The 18,529-nt window shown below is 38.2% G+C and overlaps 1 protein-coding gene across 1 annotated transcript in view; it reads left to right on the forward strand.

Moving 5' to 3' along the window:
• The window catches only part of CDC73 (cell division cycle 73), a 103,485-nt gene that overhangs the window by 19,052 nt on the left and 65,904 nt on the right, over positions 1-18,529 (forward strand). Inside the window, exons 8-10 of the mRNA XM_068952082.1 lie at positions 5,402-5,500; positions 6,749-6,827; positions 15,301-15,365. Of these exons, the coding sequence (XP_068808183.1) occupies positions 5,402-5,500; positions 6,749-6,827; positions 15,301-15,365 (243 nt within the window). The remainder of the gene's footprint in view (positions 1-5,401; positions 5,501-6,748; positions 6,828-15,300; positions 15,366-18,529) is intronic.

Here is an 18,529-nt window from a genome sequence, read left to right on the forward strand (position 1 = left end):
GAAGGTATGCCAAGTTAATTGAAACTGCTGTCCTCATTAGTGCTCTCAAATGGAACAAGCGTATGGTTTTAAAATGGCTGTGCACAAATGTAATGGACGGGTGTATCTTATGTTCCCAAACTCCACTTTATCCTATATTCTGTTACTTACTAAAACTGGAAGACTGCTATGTTACTGTTAGACAGTAGTGCTGTTTTGAATACAGGACATAGAGATGTGAGAGATCATGAAGTTTTTATTCATATCTAATAATCCTGTTTATTGTCTTGTAAATAGGTACCTCAAATTCACAGAAAGCTTGCAGAATAAAACATTATCTGAATGAAAGTTACAGGTCCGCTGTGATGTCACTTTACCATACTTGAGCACTTCTTCTGGGACTAAAAAAAAAAAAGCATACATTTTCATATCCTGCATTTATCGCAAAAATAAACTCAAACTTAGGGTTTTTTTGTATGCGGTGACCTTTCTTCAGCATATTATAACGTTGTTGCTCTTTCAGACTTCTCTATTAGCCTTTATTCTATTTCAAATTCTATTTCAAATTAAATATTTCAAATGTCTTTCATATAAATTCCTTTGCCGTAAAAACTTAGTGAATAAAATATAGTAATATGGAACAAATGAGGAGTGAAACTTACTGAAAGTATGTCCAGAAATATTTAGGGGCAGTAGCTGTATGTTTTTGGTGTAGTACAGTAGACTGTAGTATCACTTAACTTTTCTGACTGGAACATAAAGAAACGTTTCTTGATTCCCAGAGCAGCTTTTTCTGAAAGGTACTATCTGGGGTTTTTTTGGCTATTGTTTTGAATTTTTTCTTTGCACTTAGTTTTTTGCATGTGTCATAATCTGACAATTTGAAAATTTATTAATAAAACTGAATTTCTTACTAGGCCACGCGCTACTTCAGTTGTTTAGCTATGTACATTCTGGTACTCACGTGCCAATTTCTTATATTGCTACTGCCCTGAAAGCACAACTGAAAAGACCTCTTTATTTTGGCAGTCCTTTCTTAAATTTTGTGCGTTAATGTTTTCTGTTTCTAGCATATTGTTTCATGAATTACAGTAACATGTTACAGTAACATGTTATGTACAAGTCAAATGTGCGCGGAGAATAGTTTGAGAGGTGTCACGAGCTCTCTGCAAGGATACCCGTGCCATGCAGGGGCACGGCCTGAGTCAGTGCAGCTGAACATCTTCTCTTCTTTACGTGTTGCTCAGATCAAAAGAAGGAAGGAGATAGAGGTGCATGTCTGTGTAACTTGAAAAGGAATAGTAATTTGATCACAACGAGACTGTTCAGGATCATGTTTCCAGCTGTGGTGTGTAGTTTAAGAGCTCCTGTGTTAGGTGAAGAAAGATGCAGTGAACTTAATTTTTGTGAAACTTACTGGGTCAGAAATGATGGAGATTTTTATGGCCTGAATAAGAACGGTGCAGAAAGTATCAATAGCTCATGTAGCTGCACGATATGAAATGCAATGCTTTCAAACTATCTTCAGTTTAGAAGAACAAGGGGAATAGCAAATCTGCTTCAGTGTTGGTGAACAATTTATGAATTGAAGATCCTTTTAGTTAGTTAGAAATCAGGAGAGTGATGCCTTAAATAGAGGACTCGGGGATTTAAATGTGCACTTAAAATCTTTAAACTTACTTTACAATTTTGGTTCATGCTTTGATTGGTAAGTTCTTAATTCCTGCCATACTTCTGTGAGACCACCTGGATACTGTTGGCATATCTCACACCACGCAGCTTATAGGAATTACTGAAAATGAATGATGGGAACTTTGCGTTTCTGGTACAGCATCATGCCTTTCAGTTTGTCAGTGGCTGCAAGGGATTTCCCAGAACGTCTGAGCACAGCAAACGCCTATAAAGAAGCGTAGTAGGGCGCTTGGACAACGGACGATGTTTTTAGCGTTCTACAGCCCTTGACCATCCTGAGATGCAGGTCCAGCAAGAAATCCTTATTGTGAGCTCAAATAAGAGTCTGTAGGATCATTTCTAGGCTCTCTTGTCTCTGCAGTTGAAATACCCTTATGTAATATCTGGTACAAATTCTTTACATTTATAGGAATATTTTGAAGCTGGATAAGCAATGCTATGTGATGTTATATATTCACAATTTCATATGTCAGATTTCATATTGTATTTTTTTGTGGATAATTACAATAAAGTTTTTAAAAAAAAAAAAAAAAAGTTTTGCCAGCCGGATAAAGCTATGATTGTGACTAGAAGTCTTTGTTAGTGAGCCGTTAGGGTTATGGCTACTTACAGAAGTTAAAGATAGATTACAGAATAAAGATTGCAGTCTTTTAGAGCAAGCTATGCTCTATTTAAATAAAAGTAGTTTGACTGCAAAAGGAATCTTGTTAGTGATGCAACTTCACCAGCAGAGTAGGTTGGCTTTATTTGCTGTGGTGTTTCTCCTCAAACAACCTGGCGTTAATTTAACACCAGTGATAGTTACCACACTTCTGGTATGTTGATCACTGCGCTGGTGGGAGATAGAGCATCTGTGCCAGTAAATTTTGAAAATTAAAATACTGATGTTGCAGGCTTTCCTAAAGCAAACATTTCTTTCTTTTTTTTTTTTTTTCATAGCTCCTCCTCCTCTTGTTATCCTCTTTTGGCTACCATCCTTTTCCCTTACAATTTGCATCTGGTACATGAGTGGTCTTTTAAGGGGAATGAATGAGGATGGGAGGAAGAAGCTATCAGTGTAATCTTTTTTTCTTTTTTTTTTTTTTTAATAGTCTAATTAGATAGTTGCTGAAACATTGCCTCTCTTTTCCAAGGTCATGAATTATTATTAGGAGCAGTCATGGTTGGAATCAATAGAGAGAGCTTTCATAGGAATAGCAGTACTTCAGGGAGAGAAAAACAAAAATTGATGAAATTGCCCTTAAATACTAAGGATTTTCTAAAGCATTGTTTTTAAAGCACGTTCAAATTCCTTAAAGATTTAATGCAGCAAGACATAGCTTTTTTTTTTTCTGCTCTATGCCCCAAACCAGAAGATTTTGGTAATAAAAATATTGCATTTTGTAATAAGTTTAACTAAATTTAGGGCAGAAGCTAGGGGATGTTCACAGTTTGACCTCTTTAGAGATGAACAGTGAAAATTTAGTGTTTTTTTCCCATCCATTAGGGCTCCGCAAATCAGTCGGTAGCTGTAATGACATTCTTGCTCAATCACTTTTCTGTCACAGCAATGTAATCCTGTGTCCCAGAACAAGACAATGAAAAACAAGATGACCATCATAGTTTGAGTGTTTATTAAAACATTGTTGTTTTTCCCCTACTAAACAGATATTAGTTTTGGCCGTGGGAGACCTGTATTTTCACGCTGTCAAAGAAAACATCAGCAAGAACACTCTTTAATTCCCTGCTTATTAATGACTTCTTTTCTTAGTAGTCTGGAAAAATCCTGGTTTTCAGCCGTTGTAAATTAAAACGTGGTCCAGAACATGTACTTTCAGGTTACCAAAAACTGAGATGCTTGTATCCTTTGAAAAATCCAGAATTTGAAATTTAAGCCTGATTTTAAGAGTATGATGACTGCAGCTTTTGTGAATGAAGTATGGATGGGAAAGCTAATTGTGGTTTCTTTGCGACTGAAAGACGCTTTGACTTCTAGGTGGACAATCATTCTTTTAAATTCTTCCTTTTGTTAGTTAATTAGTTTCCCCCTCCTGAATTTCAAAAAACTGAGTAGTTTGCCATTTCCAAGAGGTGGTTTGTGTTGTAACGCAGCAATGGCTTTTGTGACTGATATGCTGCCCCGTCCAGAGGTGAGGAATATCTGAATTTCCAGTAAAAGCTTGTAGTTAGACTCATTTTTCGAAGAACAGACTTGAGTTTGAATATTCTTCTCTGAGACGTGCATGGCTCACAGCTCTTGAAAGTTTTTTTTTTTTTCCCCAAGATTTTTATTAGTGAAAATAACTTCCAATACAGTTTTGTGGGAGTTCTTTCAGTCTTTGTGAAATGAACTGCTTTTGTGTAGGGAATGGCTTTGCCTTTCTAAGTCATTTTTTGGTGGTCTGCCAGTTCCAGCCCCTCCACCTTGGAGACGATTGGCAACATGCTACCTGGCGATAGCTGAGCTAACCTGGAGCAACCTGCGGGTCTCCTAGAGTCCTAGAAAATTTGCGCAGCAAGTTGCTGTTGTCTAACTTTGGCATGTGTTTTGCAAAGCCCGCTGCGTTAGTTACACGTATTATGTGTCAGTGTAGAATACTGTGGAAGGAGCTGAGTATTTTAGGAATACTTTCTGCTCTTCTGAACGAATAACAAAGTTATTTTAGTATACCAGCTGAGAGAAAGTTTCTTTTACTGATGAGCCGTTACTGAAAGTTGTTGGTAGAGAAGGACGTTGTTGTGTACACATCATCGCTATCAACTCACAGCGCCTCTAGAGCATTAATATAATGACGAGTGTATGCCTTTCAAAAGATTAATTAGCATTTATGTTTTTGCTTAGAACAAAACAATCCTGGTAATATTATCTGGAGGAGCATGTTTAAAAGCTCTGACCAGCATGTGTGCAGTAGTGCCTCAGTGGCTTGGGATGGTCTGACCGAACAGCGCACGAAGCTGTAAGGAGTCTCATCTTGGTTGGATTTGTGAACGTAATCTCTCTACTTGCTTCCTCCCATTCGAAACGGGAGGCTGAACCGCTCAAAAAACTATTTGGTGCCGGTGGAATGGGATGATTCGTATAATTCAAAAAAAATAATGAAGGAAACGGATTACATCAGCATGGCAGAGGCATGTCTGTGAACAGTTAAAGAACAGTTCAACTATGTTTTTCGAGAGCTCTGTTGGAAAGCAGAGGAGGTGGCCGCCTACCTGCCTGGCCTTAGCTGCGGCAGGCAGGAGCAGGGGAGCCTCCCGAGGGTCGGTGAGGATGCGAGGGTCCGCAGGGGAAGGCTGCCTGGAGGAGAGATGCCCCCTGTACCGGCCCGGGGGGATGAGGCTGCCCCAGGAGAGCTGGGGCGAACGCTTCGGCGAGCAGCAGCCCGTGCCGCAGGAGGAAGCGCTCCGGAGGAGCTGCGGCGGGTTAGCTGGCAAGAGGAGAGAAGGAGATTAGTTCACAAGATCTTTGTTTTCATCAGACTGTGAAAAGTTTGTTTTAACTTCAGCTCTAATGAAGCCACAGTCAGATTCAAAAAGGTTTTTTTTCTTTTTTTGAGTATTTATGCCTTAAAGAATGGGGGATGCCAGTTCAGCCTGAAAGATTTGGTTATGATGGGAACCTGTCGCGGTAAAAATTACGTGAAAACATCTGTTTACTAAACTTATGTACTGGTTTTGTTTTTCTGTGAAGTGCAAGTTAACCAAAATGCTGTTTTAGTCAGCAAGGTTCATGGCTATTTGATGTTTTTTTCAGAACTTTGCCAAGAATATTTTTGCAATTCTTCAATCAGTAAAAGCCAGAGAAGAGGGCCGTGCGCCTGAGCAGAGACCGGCACCAAACGCAGCACCAACGGTAGGAGCAGCGCTTTGAGCGTGATGCCTGTGGCTCCCAAAGTGAAAGCGTGCAGCGTCTTGGCTTTGTTAGGTTCAAAGTCTGTCTTGGTTCAGTTGCAATGAAAGAATGACTTTCAAGCGTAATTTCACAGATACTCCTTGCCTGAAGTTACATTTATTGGTATTTAAAGAGTTGAATATATAGTGCAATTTGTTCAATATGTTCTTGTTACTTGGAGATTAAACTGTTAGTGCCAGCTTCCGTATGTACAAAACTCTGGCTACATCCTGCATCTATTTGCAAAAAAATATATTAGATGAGATTATTGCCATTTCTAACAATGTTTTGCAGGGGGGCGGGGTTGACAGGGTAGCAAATGTTTAGAAATCTGGAACATGACTCATGAGTAGGAACAGCTTGAACCAGATTTCTTTTGCCTGCGATAAATCAGGAAGGCAGATTTACAGTTTTATTGTTTAAGTCTATCTGGGTTTTAGGCAGGAATTGGTTTGTATTGTGATGTTTACTGTTGGGTTTTATAAAACCTAATATATTCTGTGAACTCAGTGGCAATCTGCTGTAAAAGCTATTTAATCTTGGATTTATTTTTGATACCATTGCATTTAACAAAGAACCAAATTTAAATAGCAAGATGAATTTTAGCACTTGAATATTTGCCTTGAGTTGAATTTCATAAATTGTACATGGGGCTATTCACATGTACCATTCAGAATAATTGTGACTGTGTAACTAAGTCATCCATGAAAAAAGAAAAGAATGAATTGGTGTTTAGTGTGCTGCTAGGTTGGCACAGTTGCTTTTTTTTTTTTTTTCCAGTGTGCTTTTTTTTTCCTCCAAATTTGCTTAGCTTAATCAGATTTGCCAAGAACATTGTGTGTATGTGGCTGAAGGCTTAACCATGAGTTGTTAGTTGACAGGGTTTTTTTCTGATTCTTGAGATATTACAAAAATGCAATGTTTTTGTAAAAACTTACAGATTCCATTTAATGTGGTTCACTACTGCTACTTCAGTTTTGTCTCAGGTTTTTGTCATTCCTGTCAGTATGTACTTTTAAACTTTCTATTATAATCGAAATAAGTTGATGCTGAAATGAAACATATCGGAAGTTTTCAAATGCATTGAAAGTCTTGCACAAGTTAACTGATTTTCTGCTCTTAGGCAGTTGCACGTAATACATTATGAAGTTCAAAAAACACTAAATACCTTTTAGGATATTTCATAAATCTTAATTTAATCTATTTTAGGATCCCACTTTAAGAAATAAGCAACCTATTCCAGCTGCCTACAACAGATATGATCAGGAAAGATTCAAAGGAAAAGAGGGTAAGTTGATCATAAAGCTGCTTGAAAAATTTGAAAATTTGGAATTGAAAGTGAGCAGTGGTAAGGCTGGAGCGGGAGGGCTGCGCCACTGTAACTGTGCCTGAAGATAGCTTTTCCAATAGGCGAATCTGGTAATCACGTTTAAAAATATTACTTTTTAGAAACTATTTCTGCCTTTTAGGAAGCAAACTGAAAACTTAAAACCAGAACTTGCTGAAAAAAAATGTTTGTTTGGGGAGGGTCATGTGCCACCAATTCAAAAAAAAAAAAAAAAAGGGCAGAACAAATGCATAAAATAACTTTTCCCCTCTGTCCACACCCACAATCACAATTATTCTAGACATGGTTTCCAGTATTCCACTGGAATAGAAGACAGGAGTATATTACAGTACTACATGGGTATTCAGTTTTGTTGTCTACAACTAGAGAAGAAAAAGCATAAAATATGATAGTAAGAATTTCATGCCATTAGAAACTTGTGAGGGGTTTTTATACATGTACCTTAGAATAGGTAACGTAGAATAATTTCAAAATCTGACTGTGTGCATCTCTGCAGTTACTAAAAGAAATGCTTTTTAAGTAAGCACTTATAAATGAATACATTGTTTAGGGTTTGGTCGGTGGTGTGTGTTCCCTGCCCTCCAGCATTTGAAACTCGCTATAGGAAGTTGGCCAGAAATGATATTCTCTTAAACTCTATACCCTGTAGGCCTCGATATACTTTTATTTCAGTCCTTTGGTTTACGTTTACTACTCTCATTGAAAATTGCATTAAGGATGAAAAAAAAACTAAGCAAGATACTTGCTAGCTTTTTAAGCATTGAAAAATAATCTACAAATAGCATCTGTGAAGCTTCATTGTTTAAAAAAAGCTGTGGGAAGTAGGAAAAAAGAGAAAAAGGAGCCCCTCCTCTGAATTTTTCCAAGCAGAATATGAAGAGTATTTCTACTAATATCTCTTCAGTTTTGTGTCTGTAATTTTTAAACTTCAAGGCTTGAGCATTTGCCAAGTAGCTTTCCTAGTATTACCATTTCCTTTTAAGAGTAGAAAGCAGTAAATATCTACAATGGACAGTATGAAATTAAAGTCAGAGAAGAAAATAAATAGACAAGTATGACAATTAAAATGTATCAATGCATGTTATCACGTTTTGGACTATTTTACAACAGGAAACACATTTTTATCATCCTTCGGTGAAGGGATGATCAGTGTCCTTCTAGATGACAAATTGTGTAGTTTCAGTAAGTAACCCAGGTGGAGCACATCCCTATTAAGCGGGTGAATATATTTTATGCTTTTATTGCGTCTGTGCAGTTCAAGAGGTCACGGGAAGTAACAGATTTTGTTTGGCAGGAAAAAGAAGCCAGAAGAGTAGTTTGTCCAGCAGGTCACCTGGGTGGTTTTAATATAGAAATTTGTGAGCAGAAATCCAAGAACAGTGAGATTAAATGATTGGCAGGGGAAAAAACCCCTGTTTCTGCCTGTGTTTGATATCAATGAAAAGCGCATTCATGCGTTGTGTAATTCTGAGGATTTTGAGGATTCTGTCAGTACTGAAAAGGTCTGGACCGTCCTGTGGGTCTTGTTCCAGTTGAGAGGTTCTTTTGTCATCATGGTAACTATGAAATGCCTGAAATGGTCATAGTCTACCTTAGCATAGTTATTTTAAAAAGGAACAGAGTGATAATGATGTGTTTATGCACCTTGCCTTTTCAGTTTCCTGACTTTGGTTTAGTCACACGCTGAGGTAATTGTGTATTTTAATTTTCTTGGTGTATTCAAAGAAATACATTCTTTCAAATAATTGATTTGTATTTCTAGTGCTAGAAATTTGCTGCTTCACAGCACTCCTCCGATAGTTGCATGATGATTGTAGCTAAATGCTGCTTGCAGTTTTATATTTTGTATGTTCTTTTAATACGCTATTATAGTATACTGTGCTACTATTATTCACAGACACTTAAAGTTCAGGCAGCAGGGAGGTCAGCTGTTTCTTTGAATATTTCTGTGTGTCGGTTTAATATTGGATATCAGTCTTATTTTTAACATAAGTGATTCAAAGCTTGTAGAGCTAAGATAGCAGGTTAAAAAAATGTTAGTGTGAGATGCATTAAGTAGACTCAGTTGCAGCCAAGTTTATCTACCTCTTGTGATGTGTTGTTATTTCTAAGGTGGTATCAGGATGCTTCTTTGGTTGGCATACTTTATAATCTGTATGCCAAAAGATACTGGCTTTGTTGCTACGGTTTGTTTAGGTTGCCTTACTATTAAACGTGAGGGAGTTTTGTAACTGTGAGATATTATTCTCGAAGAGCAAAGAAATAATCAGTTATACCTGCAGTCAGCTGAACTGCTTATGCAGTCCTGAGTCAGTTTGTAGCTTTCCTCCCGAACTGATGTCTTATTGCCGCAGCTTTGATTAGGAGGAAGGCTGAAACTTTGAGCTAATGTGATGTTTGTTCCACAGTACGCTCCAGGTAGTAATCTGTTTTGAACTCAGTACCTTATTTTTCCCTCATTTTTTTTTTTAGGTTTCTTTGCCTGAGAGACTCCTTTTCATGTGTTTGTTTCTGAAGTGATTCCAGAGTGTGAAATAGTGCTGGGATGATAATCTTGAGTATTTGCATTCTCTGATCCACTGAGTGCGTCTAAAAGTATAGGTGGAAATGTAACATTTCCCTGTGTTACTCTAATAATATCTAAGTCCCATCCTTTCAGGATGATTTGTGGAGTGTTATTCTTGCATGTCTGCTGTTGTTGCTGTCAAGGTGTCAACATACTAAAAGCCAATCACTGTAAAAATTAGTATTACTTTCAGTTCTATTTAGTATAAATTGGAAAGGGACTTGCTGTACATCATCCCATAACAGTGAGAAGAATATTCTTCTCCGTATCCAAGTGTTTCCTTTAGGAAAGCTTGCTGTTGCTTTCCTGCTATTGTCGTCTTGTGCTTGAATAGTTCATGTAGTTGGGTTGGTTTTCCAAACGTAGCAGCAGTTTTTCAGAAAAGGAGTATGTCAAGGTTTCAGTCGCTCCTAACATTACATGTTAGTAGTGGATTATAAAATGTGATTTCTCTTCTATGCATAGGTAGTAGGAATTCCAGAATACTGAAACTTGACTGTTGTCTTAGACTTTTTTATTAATTACATTAATTTTAAAGGATATAGGATTGTACTGATTTGTAGCAGAGAATATGTGCAAGGCATTCCCGTTTGGGACAGTCTCTGTCTCTATATTCTGGCTTGATGTGACCAAGTAATTTACAGACCTGTTCATTGCTGGAAAACATACACGGATTCATGTTGTGATTTTTTTTTTCTATTGGTACTGTGAGAAACTTAAGAACTTGGTGTTACCCACTGGTAAGGTGGTTATTGACCTATTTTATATGTACCGGGAATTTTGTAAATCTAGCTAATATTGCTTGGAAATATAGGCATGAAACTAACTTTTATTTTTTTATAGTACTGAAAAGGAGTGCCCAGTAAACTCCGAGTGAAATTCAGTGGTTTAATTACCATAGGTGTGAAAATGGGTTAGGGAATCATTTTCCAGGCAGTCAGCAGAGCTGTTGCTATCTTTGTTTCGAAAAGTGTACAGCTGGAAAAAGAAGTAGTTATTCAGTTTTACTTATCCACAGTTCAAACAAACTCTTTAACTAGAGCTCTCCGGTGTTTCAAAGCCATGAATGATCCTTTGTACTGCTTCTGTTTGCCTAGATTCCTTTCCAGAAACTCAGGTTAATTTAAATCTTTTTGAAGCTATTACTCTTTTGTAATGGGTCAACACGTAAGTTTGCACCCAGATTGGATGGCTAGAGCAGCAGCAGGTGCAGAATCAAAATGCAGTGTGACCTAGGTTGAGTCAGAGCCGTGACCTTTAAGCAAAGGGAAGGCACTCTGAGTATTAATACTCATATGAAAGGAAACGCAACATATGTCCACGCTCTAGAGCATATAATTAGTCTAATAAGCTGATGCGTTAGTGTGCTTGTTTTCATTTGCAGGTCTAATTCTTTTAAATGAGAGGAGGCAGTCAGGTTGATATATCGTGATACTAAGAAGGTAACTAGTGATGAACCACATCAAAAATGTATATGATTCTTTTGACAGCCTTTGGGTTCTTGAACTGTGAAATTATGGTGGTAATACACTCAATGAATGCAGGAGAAAAAAGGATCTCAATATTAACTGAGTAGTTTATATTTGGAAGCACTAGAATTGATTATTCAAGAGTAGTTACTGAGTTTAGTCCATAATGATTTAGTTTTTAAAGGCTTTTCATGCTCAAGATGGCTTTAATAATGCTTATGTTTATAAAAACTGATTACAGTTGGCAAATAGAAAGTTGGAATACAGTTTGACACAGTGCATTACTGTTGGATTTTGCTTGCATCATTTATTCTTCCGTGTTAGACTAGCATTTAAAATATTTAGTATGGGCTGCTTTATGCCTAAAAGAAAGGTGTATGATACGGCCCGTTTTGTAAACTTACTGAAAAATCCCAATGTATTAAAGACTCAAGTTTTCTTTTTAAGCAGTTTTTCTGCATCTAATCCCAAATTTGGAAATAAAGATCCAAAGTCTTGCCCTCATGATTATTTGTTTATTTATTTAAGATCTCTCTTTCATCTTAAATACTTACCCTTTCCTTTAGTAGTTGACTTATAATTTCAACTGCTGCTTCTGTTACTATCAGTGAAGCTGTGACTTTTGAAATCGCAGCTTTGGAGTTGCAAACAAATTCTTAGCCAGTCGGGAATGTTTCCTCTCTGTGCTGCTGCGTGACTCAGCAGCAGAGGTTGGAGCTGAGTTGAGGGGGAAGGAAGGAGGAGACACATTGCATTTCCCTTCTTAGTCAGAGGCTGTGATACAGCATTTACACAGATGTAAGCTGGTGGCACATCTCCTGATTGCTCTGTAGTCTGCTCCTCTTTCCTCCAGCCTGTTGGGCCAGTTGTATCCCAGGGCTAGTTTTGAGCAGCTCCACCAGGGAGTGCTTGAGGTCAGTCGCTGCCCTCTGTGAACATTTGGGAAGAAGTGCTGCTCTGCTTTCTGTCCTGGCCTTTGAATGTCTTTTATAGCCAGCTGCAGTGACCTGGAGAACAGCCACTCAGTTATTCTTTAAGTGGGAACGCAGCCATCGCTGGAGTTCCTGCCTTGGAAGCTTTTGTTTTCAGCTTAGCATACGCTGTGTGCAGGGAGTGGAGCTGAAGGTACTGTGTGTAGCCAGGTGTACAAACTGTTAAGATTTAGAGAGAGAAGAAAAAAAAAAGGCATGATTGTGCAAGTGACAGAGCTCTCACTTGTGGCAATATCTGAGTCTGTAATAAACGTGATGGCTGACTGGTGAACTAACACATGATAGATGTCAGACGATGAGGAAGAAGGTTGTATTCTGAGAAAAGACCAGTGTCGATGACATCAGTTGAGGGAGGGTTGCTGTGGTCATCTGGAAGCTGGCGATGCTTAACTCGCATTTACCAGTTGCTTAAGAGTTTGAGGTAGGAAAGTTCAGAGCTGGCAGGTGTTTGGGAGGTGGTATCCTCCGCTCACCCCACTACCTGCAGGCAGCAGACCCTGGAATATTCACCCTGCGCCTTGTGTTGGCCTTTTAGCATGACCCAGATCTACATCACTAAGAAAAGGTACTGTACTAGTATTTACTGATGTCTGAACTTTTTTTAACCACCTCGAGTAGCTGTTAAATAGCTTTGGGAGGCCCATTTAGCTGTCTGAAAAGCAGGGTAGAGTGTCCTTTCTCTAATGCTTGAGCGAAGAGTGGTTCTTTGGGATCCTAGTTGTTTGGTAGGAGGAAGAGTAAGCAGAAGGCTGGGAGCAGGAAGCCAGTGAAGACTAGAGCTATGTTTGGTGCCTCTTGTGGCTCATTAAATGGAACTGGGACAAATTGTACAAGGGTTTCATCTTTGTGCAAAAGATGAAACCACTGGTGGTAGAGCAAAGGTTTGTGCCCCACCAGTGCCTCTCTACCATTCACTTCACTTTCTAACAGTGCTACTGGCTCTTCTCTGACAATCAAGATCTGTGTACCTTTATTCCCTTTTGCAATACTACTGGAGAGTTGTGTGGGGGGAGGGTGGGGTTATTAAATCGGAGGAATGCGAGGTTTTACTGGGGACAAAATAGGGGAGACCGAAGGAAAGAAAGAAAAACCTAAACGGGGAACAAATGGGTAGGGCTAATACTAGAACCACGATTTGTGCCGGGGGAAAAAGGGAACTGTGATAGGCCAGACATGATGGGGGGTGGTGCTTGCTGGTCTTGTTAAGGGGTGTGTGTGTGTGCACTGGAGTTTGGGAAGAACTTCTGATTGAAATAGGTGGAAATTCCATGTGTCATGAGGAAGAAGAACCCATAATAGGCCAATCTGGAAGGGAAAGGGGAAAGAGTCCTTTGTTGCTGACCTTCTGTAATTCAGAGACAACTGTCATCTTAGATTATTTGCTCTGTTTTGTGTCACTCCAGGTCAGCAAAAGCATCCCTTCAAGTTAGGAGAGCTCTGCCAAGTATTCTGTAAGCCCCCAGGCAGCACCTGAAATATTAATATGTTTCTTGCCCAGCAACAGTGACCTATATAGTTGGAGAGAAAACTGTTGTCCACGGAGATGTTGGTCAGATGCAACTTCACTATCTCAAGTGAAGTTCTGTGAATCCGGAGCTGAGACTCCATGCATAATTACTCCCTGGAGATAGGGGGGAAGTAAAGGCAATATCAATTTTATAAATGGAAACTAGGCTTAATTTTCCTTTAAAGTAACGACTGCATTCGTGACTGTACCTGCATTTGATTTCTCAGAATTGATTCTATGTAGCTCGGGAAAGTTAAGTTTGGGAGAAGGGAGGCCTTGAGAAGCTGAGGTATGGAACGGCTGGAGCTGAGGTATCTTCACACACTGAGATCAAGAAATGGCCTATGGCGTGGCGGATAGTGCATGTAAAACAAAACACTCTCCGTAACTCTAGGCTGCTTTACTTGATAGTTGGCAAAAGACTGAAGGAAAAGGAAACAAAAAACGGTGTTTAGCAAGTATGCGTATCTCTGTGGTGGGAAGATCATCATCAGTTTTTAACTCTTAAGCATCTTTTGTCTGGGCACTAGAGAGTCATAAAATCTGGGGAACTTTTCTGCCTCATTTCCTACAACTGTCTCATAATCTTCCTCATTTAAGGAAGAAAGGAGGAGCGATGATAGTCTTCCCAGAGCATCTGCATTATTTTCAAGATTGTCTGAGTTTCAATTTAAGTTAATTTATTCTTGATAGTAGTAAGAAACTCTAATAGTCTTGGAGCATCTGTTATTTTTCTTGGACTTTTTGTATGTTCAAGGAAGAGCATTATTTTTTGGTGTTCAGTGCTTTTGTGCTGATGCATTGTGTGAAGGTGATATAAAAAATGACATTAATCTTCCTATTCCCAATAATTGTTTCTGCACAGTATCCTTTACCCAGGTCTAGTTGGAATCACACAAAAGCTGCTTAGGCATAGAAAAATGCTTGCAGTTCCTATGCCGATGGTTTATTGTGGCCAGCTGTGGCTTGACTGGGAGGCTATCATGCCATTTGAAGTATGAATGAATGGGGATTACCATACCATTTTAAGTACCAATGAATAGAGCTGTTTGTTGTTGGGGTCAATTGACAGCAGAGATATGAGGCTAGGGAATGTACAAATGGAGAAAAAGGTTTTCTTGCAAGTGCTGTTGCCAGCATGCAGGAGCTGACTTAGTGCACTGAGAATAGGAGGGCAGAGAAGGGCTATTGCAAAGCGAACAGGCTAGGAGCAGCAGGTTTAGTCACTGAGCACTTACAGACTTGTGGCATTTACCTCGGCATAAATTCTGCCTCATTAAAATTATTGGGGGGGGGGGGACCTTTTCAGTAACTTTGGTCTTGCAGTATTAATTTATGCAGATTCTGTGCTATGTATCATATGGTAATAATATTGTTGCTCTTCTGCACCCCAGAAGTGGATTTATCTTATTAAGTGGCCCTGCTTTTATAGTCTGTTTGTAAATCATTTTCTTAGTGAGCATATTTTTGCATGCATATAACTACAAGTTGAATATGTTATGTTTTAATGCGTTCTGGGAATGAGTTTTCTTCATCTTGTAATAATAAGAATTTCTGAGACTGCATGTAGGTTGCAGCACATTCTTGCCAAGATTTAAATGGAATGTCCATTCTCTGGGGTCATTTGAATGGTCTGTGCAGCAGGAAAAGTTTACTTTGGTTGTAGAAAGTAGAAATACTGCCTTAAAAAAAGGGGGGGGGGGGCACAGATTCTGTAACTACTAACCAGGTTTTGTAGTGTGAACAGAACCTAAAACGCTACCAGCAGTAAGACTTGTTCCTTGCAAAAATAACTTGAAAGCCATTTCCAGTGATGTCAGTTCAGACATGATGTCCCTCTGTTCAATAATGATTCACAAGACCCTTTTTTCCTTTGCAGAAACGGAAGGCTTTAAAATTGATACCATGGGCACCTACCATGGAATGACTCTGAAGTCTGTAACGGTAAGCTAAAAGTCATTTTTTAAATATGTTACATAGAAATGATTGTGTACCTATTTATTTCTTGTCAGCCTTGCCTAGGCTCTGGAAGGTCACTTGAGTTGAATAGAATTAATGAAAGTTATTTTCTTTAAAAATATGTTTTAATTTTGGTCTGTACATTGCAGAGATCTTTGTTGAAGGGATATATCTGCAGTTGAAAAGGTGGGATGGGAAGGCTTTACTGGAATTTTTTTTTTTTTATTTTAGTGGTAGTACAACCTTTTTGTGCTTGACTATACAAAGACTTTTGGTAGCCTTACGTATACCTATTAAAGACATGACTTCTTTCATACTCAGTTAACTAATACAACTCTACTCACAAAATTGAAGAAATAAAAGTAGGCTTTGGAGTATCTCTCCATTTGCTACTGTGAGTTTAATTTAATAACATAAATTTGTTGAGTGGTGGGAGGTTTTGACCTCTGCGTTATTGTTGACACTTTCTGTCATAGTGAGATTGACAGTTGTTTCTTTCATATGACTCCATGATATTGTTGGTGTGGATTGCTGCACATAGAGATGAGACAAGAGACCCTCAGACACGTTTCCTTTTCTTTGCCTATATTTATGTGCTTTTAGGGTAGTGGGTTGAATGCTCTGAAGCGAATGCTGCTTTGATCTGCTGGTAAGGAGGGCAGATGCTACAAAACTAATGTAGAGCCCGCATTAAGGTTCTTGCCATCTGCATACCCATATAAATCTGATGAATGGGCCACACTAAACACTATCCTAAATCTACGCACTACTTCTATTTTGCGCTCCTAATTTGAACGTAAAATAGTATCTAGAATGTAAATTTCGTAAAACCATTTAGCCTTTTTTGTTTCTTTTTTCTTTGTCCGATAAAAGCTCATGCTTAAGTTGTTCATTGCAAACCTCCTCAGTCTTAAAATGTTGCCATCTAGTTTTAAATTTTTAAAATATTTTAAGTAAGGAATCCATTTAGTTTCTAAACAGCAGTGTTTCTAATGAATTCAGAAATTCACTGGTGAAGAAAGAAAATAGTCTGTTATGCCAAAAGGTTTGTTCTTGCCCCTTGCACTTGTTAGTTTACTGACAAGTTCACTTGCTGTTTTATGAAGGGTCAAGCAACATCAATGCAGATTTCCATGGCATAATATATCTGTTTCAAGTGGTTGTTTTGTGACTTAGTAAATTGGTTGTTTAAATGTTCTGGGAGGGTGGGGGGGAGAATATAGTAAAGTAGAAATAGTCAAAGGTTTTAAACCTCATAGCATAAGAACTCTGAAAGTGAAAAAATGCACAGTAACTCTAAAACTAGATTTTTTCCAGAGTTCATTACAAAAATAATTATAAGGTTTTTTTGCTCTAGGCATCCTAGCTCATACTCAGTTTGCTACTTAAAGCTTTGAAGTAGAGTATAGAGCTCTCCTCGATGGTTTGCTTGGTTGAGGAAGAAAATACAACTAATATTAGAATATTAATAATAAGTCTCTTTTGCAATGTAAACTAGAACTTTTTGGAATAATTGTTTCTTAAGAAGTATGCATGACTGCACATAGAGCCTCATTTGGTGTCACAAGAAGTGTTTAAACTCCATCTGTCATTTAGACATTTTTCTAAGAAAGAGCTTCTGAGTGGTTTTTTTCTAAGTGAGTTTTTGAGTTTTCCAGACTATTAAAAAAGATGCCCTAAATGTTCACTCCATTCATAAACTGTGGTGACATATTGACTTTGTATTTTAGAGGGAAAGAAATAAATCTGTTAATTATGTGGCACAGAAATCTTCATCTGTTTTTGTCTAAACTTTGTCACAGTGATGGACCACATAGGCCTAACCCACAATCTTCAGATCATTTTTTTATATCAAATACTTGTTCTCCTACCAGCCACTAAACTTCACATTATGCTTTTTCACAGGTTTTTTTTTTTTTTTTCGTGTGGTTTGTCCCGATTTTAATACCAGACAAAACTGGCGGGAAATGGAAAAGTAATTTCTCCTCAAAAAGTGAATGGAAAAGTACGCTATATTCATTGGCTGAATCATAGGAATATAGAGGATAGCATTGGAATTACACCCTGTGTTATGTCTTGTCTGCTCTCCTCACAGTAAAGGGTAATATTCCGTTCCTGAACTCATCAAACTCTGTCTCAATGCAATTGAAGTGTTAGGTTGCTCTTAGAGGCTGCCTTCAAACCTCAGACCTCTGATTTCCAGCTGACTTATTAATGATGAACTCTAAAATGTTTATTCCTATGCCAGTGTTCTCCTTTGGGCTGAAATACCTCTTGTGCTTCTTCTGTGGTATTTGCTTTCATGATATATGTAGAGAGCAGTCATGTTCTCTTGCAACCTCTTAATTTTGCCTGGTGAAACCAGTCAAGTCCTCTTGTAAAATAAGCTTTCAGTTCCCGTGTGAGTAGTCTTTCTTTAGCTATTCCAATTTGAATTCATCTTTTTTTGCACATGGAGAAGTAAAATTGTACATAGTATTCCAAGGGAGATTTCTCCAATAGTTTATACAATGGCATTAGATAGCATTGCCTTGAGATAGATGAGTTAGGTGTTCTTCCTTATCTTCATTCTTCATTGCTTTCTCCTATTTTTGCTTTAGTTTCCATGTCAGTTATGAGCTGCCTGTTGGAAGAGATTGTATATCCTAATGTGATGGTTCAGTTGAGTGTTTGACGTTATTGATAATATCTACTCCTGCTTTTGATTTGTTTCTCTTGAATGTGGTGTTATTTTGGCTTCCTTGTCACACCTTGTCCTACACTTTATTTTATTTGTCTGAACTATGGTATATTGATTTTTTTGGTTTCCTTGTCATATATTGTCCTTTTTTTTTCTTTGGTCTGAACTAAACCTTTTGTTCTGGTGGCTAGTGTTTACCAAGAGGCTGATGAGTCATAAGCTTCAGAAGTGAAGATCTTGCTAGCAACAGCAACAACTTGGTAGACATCTATTCATTAGCTGGAATGTAAACTGTGGCCCACTGTCACTGGAGTTACCTGTCTTCTTCTCATGTAAAATGTGTGATCTATTTGTTGTTCCAGTTTTCCTGCTATCTTCTCTGTCTGTCTTCCACTTGCTCTCTACGCCTTATTGTAATTCTTTTCAATGATTTGTATGAAATGTGCATAACTTCTCTTTTGTATATGTG

The sequence above is a fragment of the Struthio camelus genome, chromosome 8 (assembly GCF_040807025.1).
Source record: "Struthio camelus isolate bStrCam1 chromosome 8, bStrCam1.hap1, whole genome shotgun sequence".
In the NCBI taxonomy this organism is placed as follows: Eukaryota; Metazoa; Chordata; class Aves; order Struthioniformes; family Struthionidae; genus Struthio; species Struthio camelus.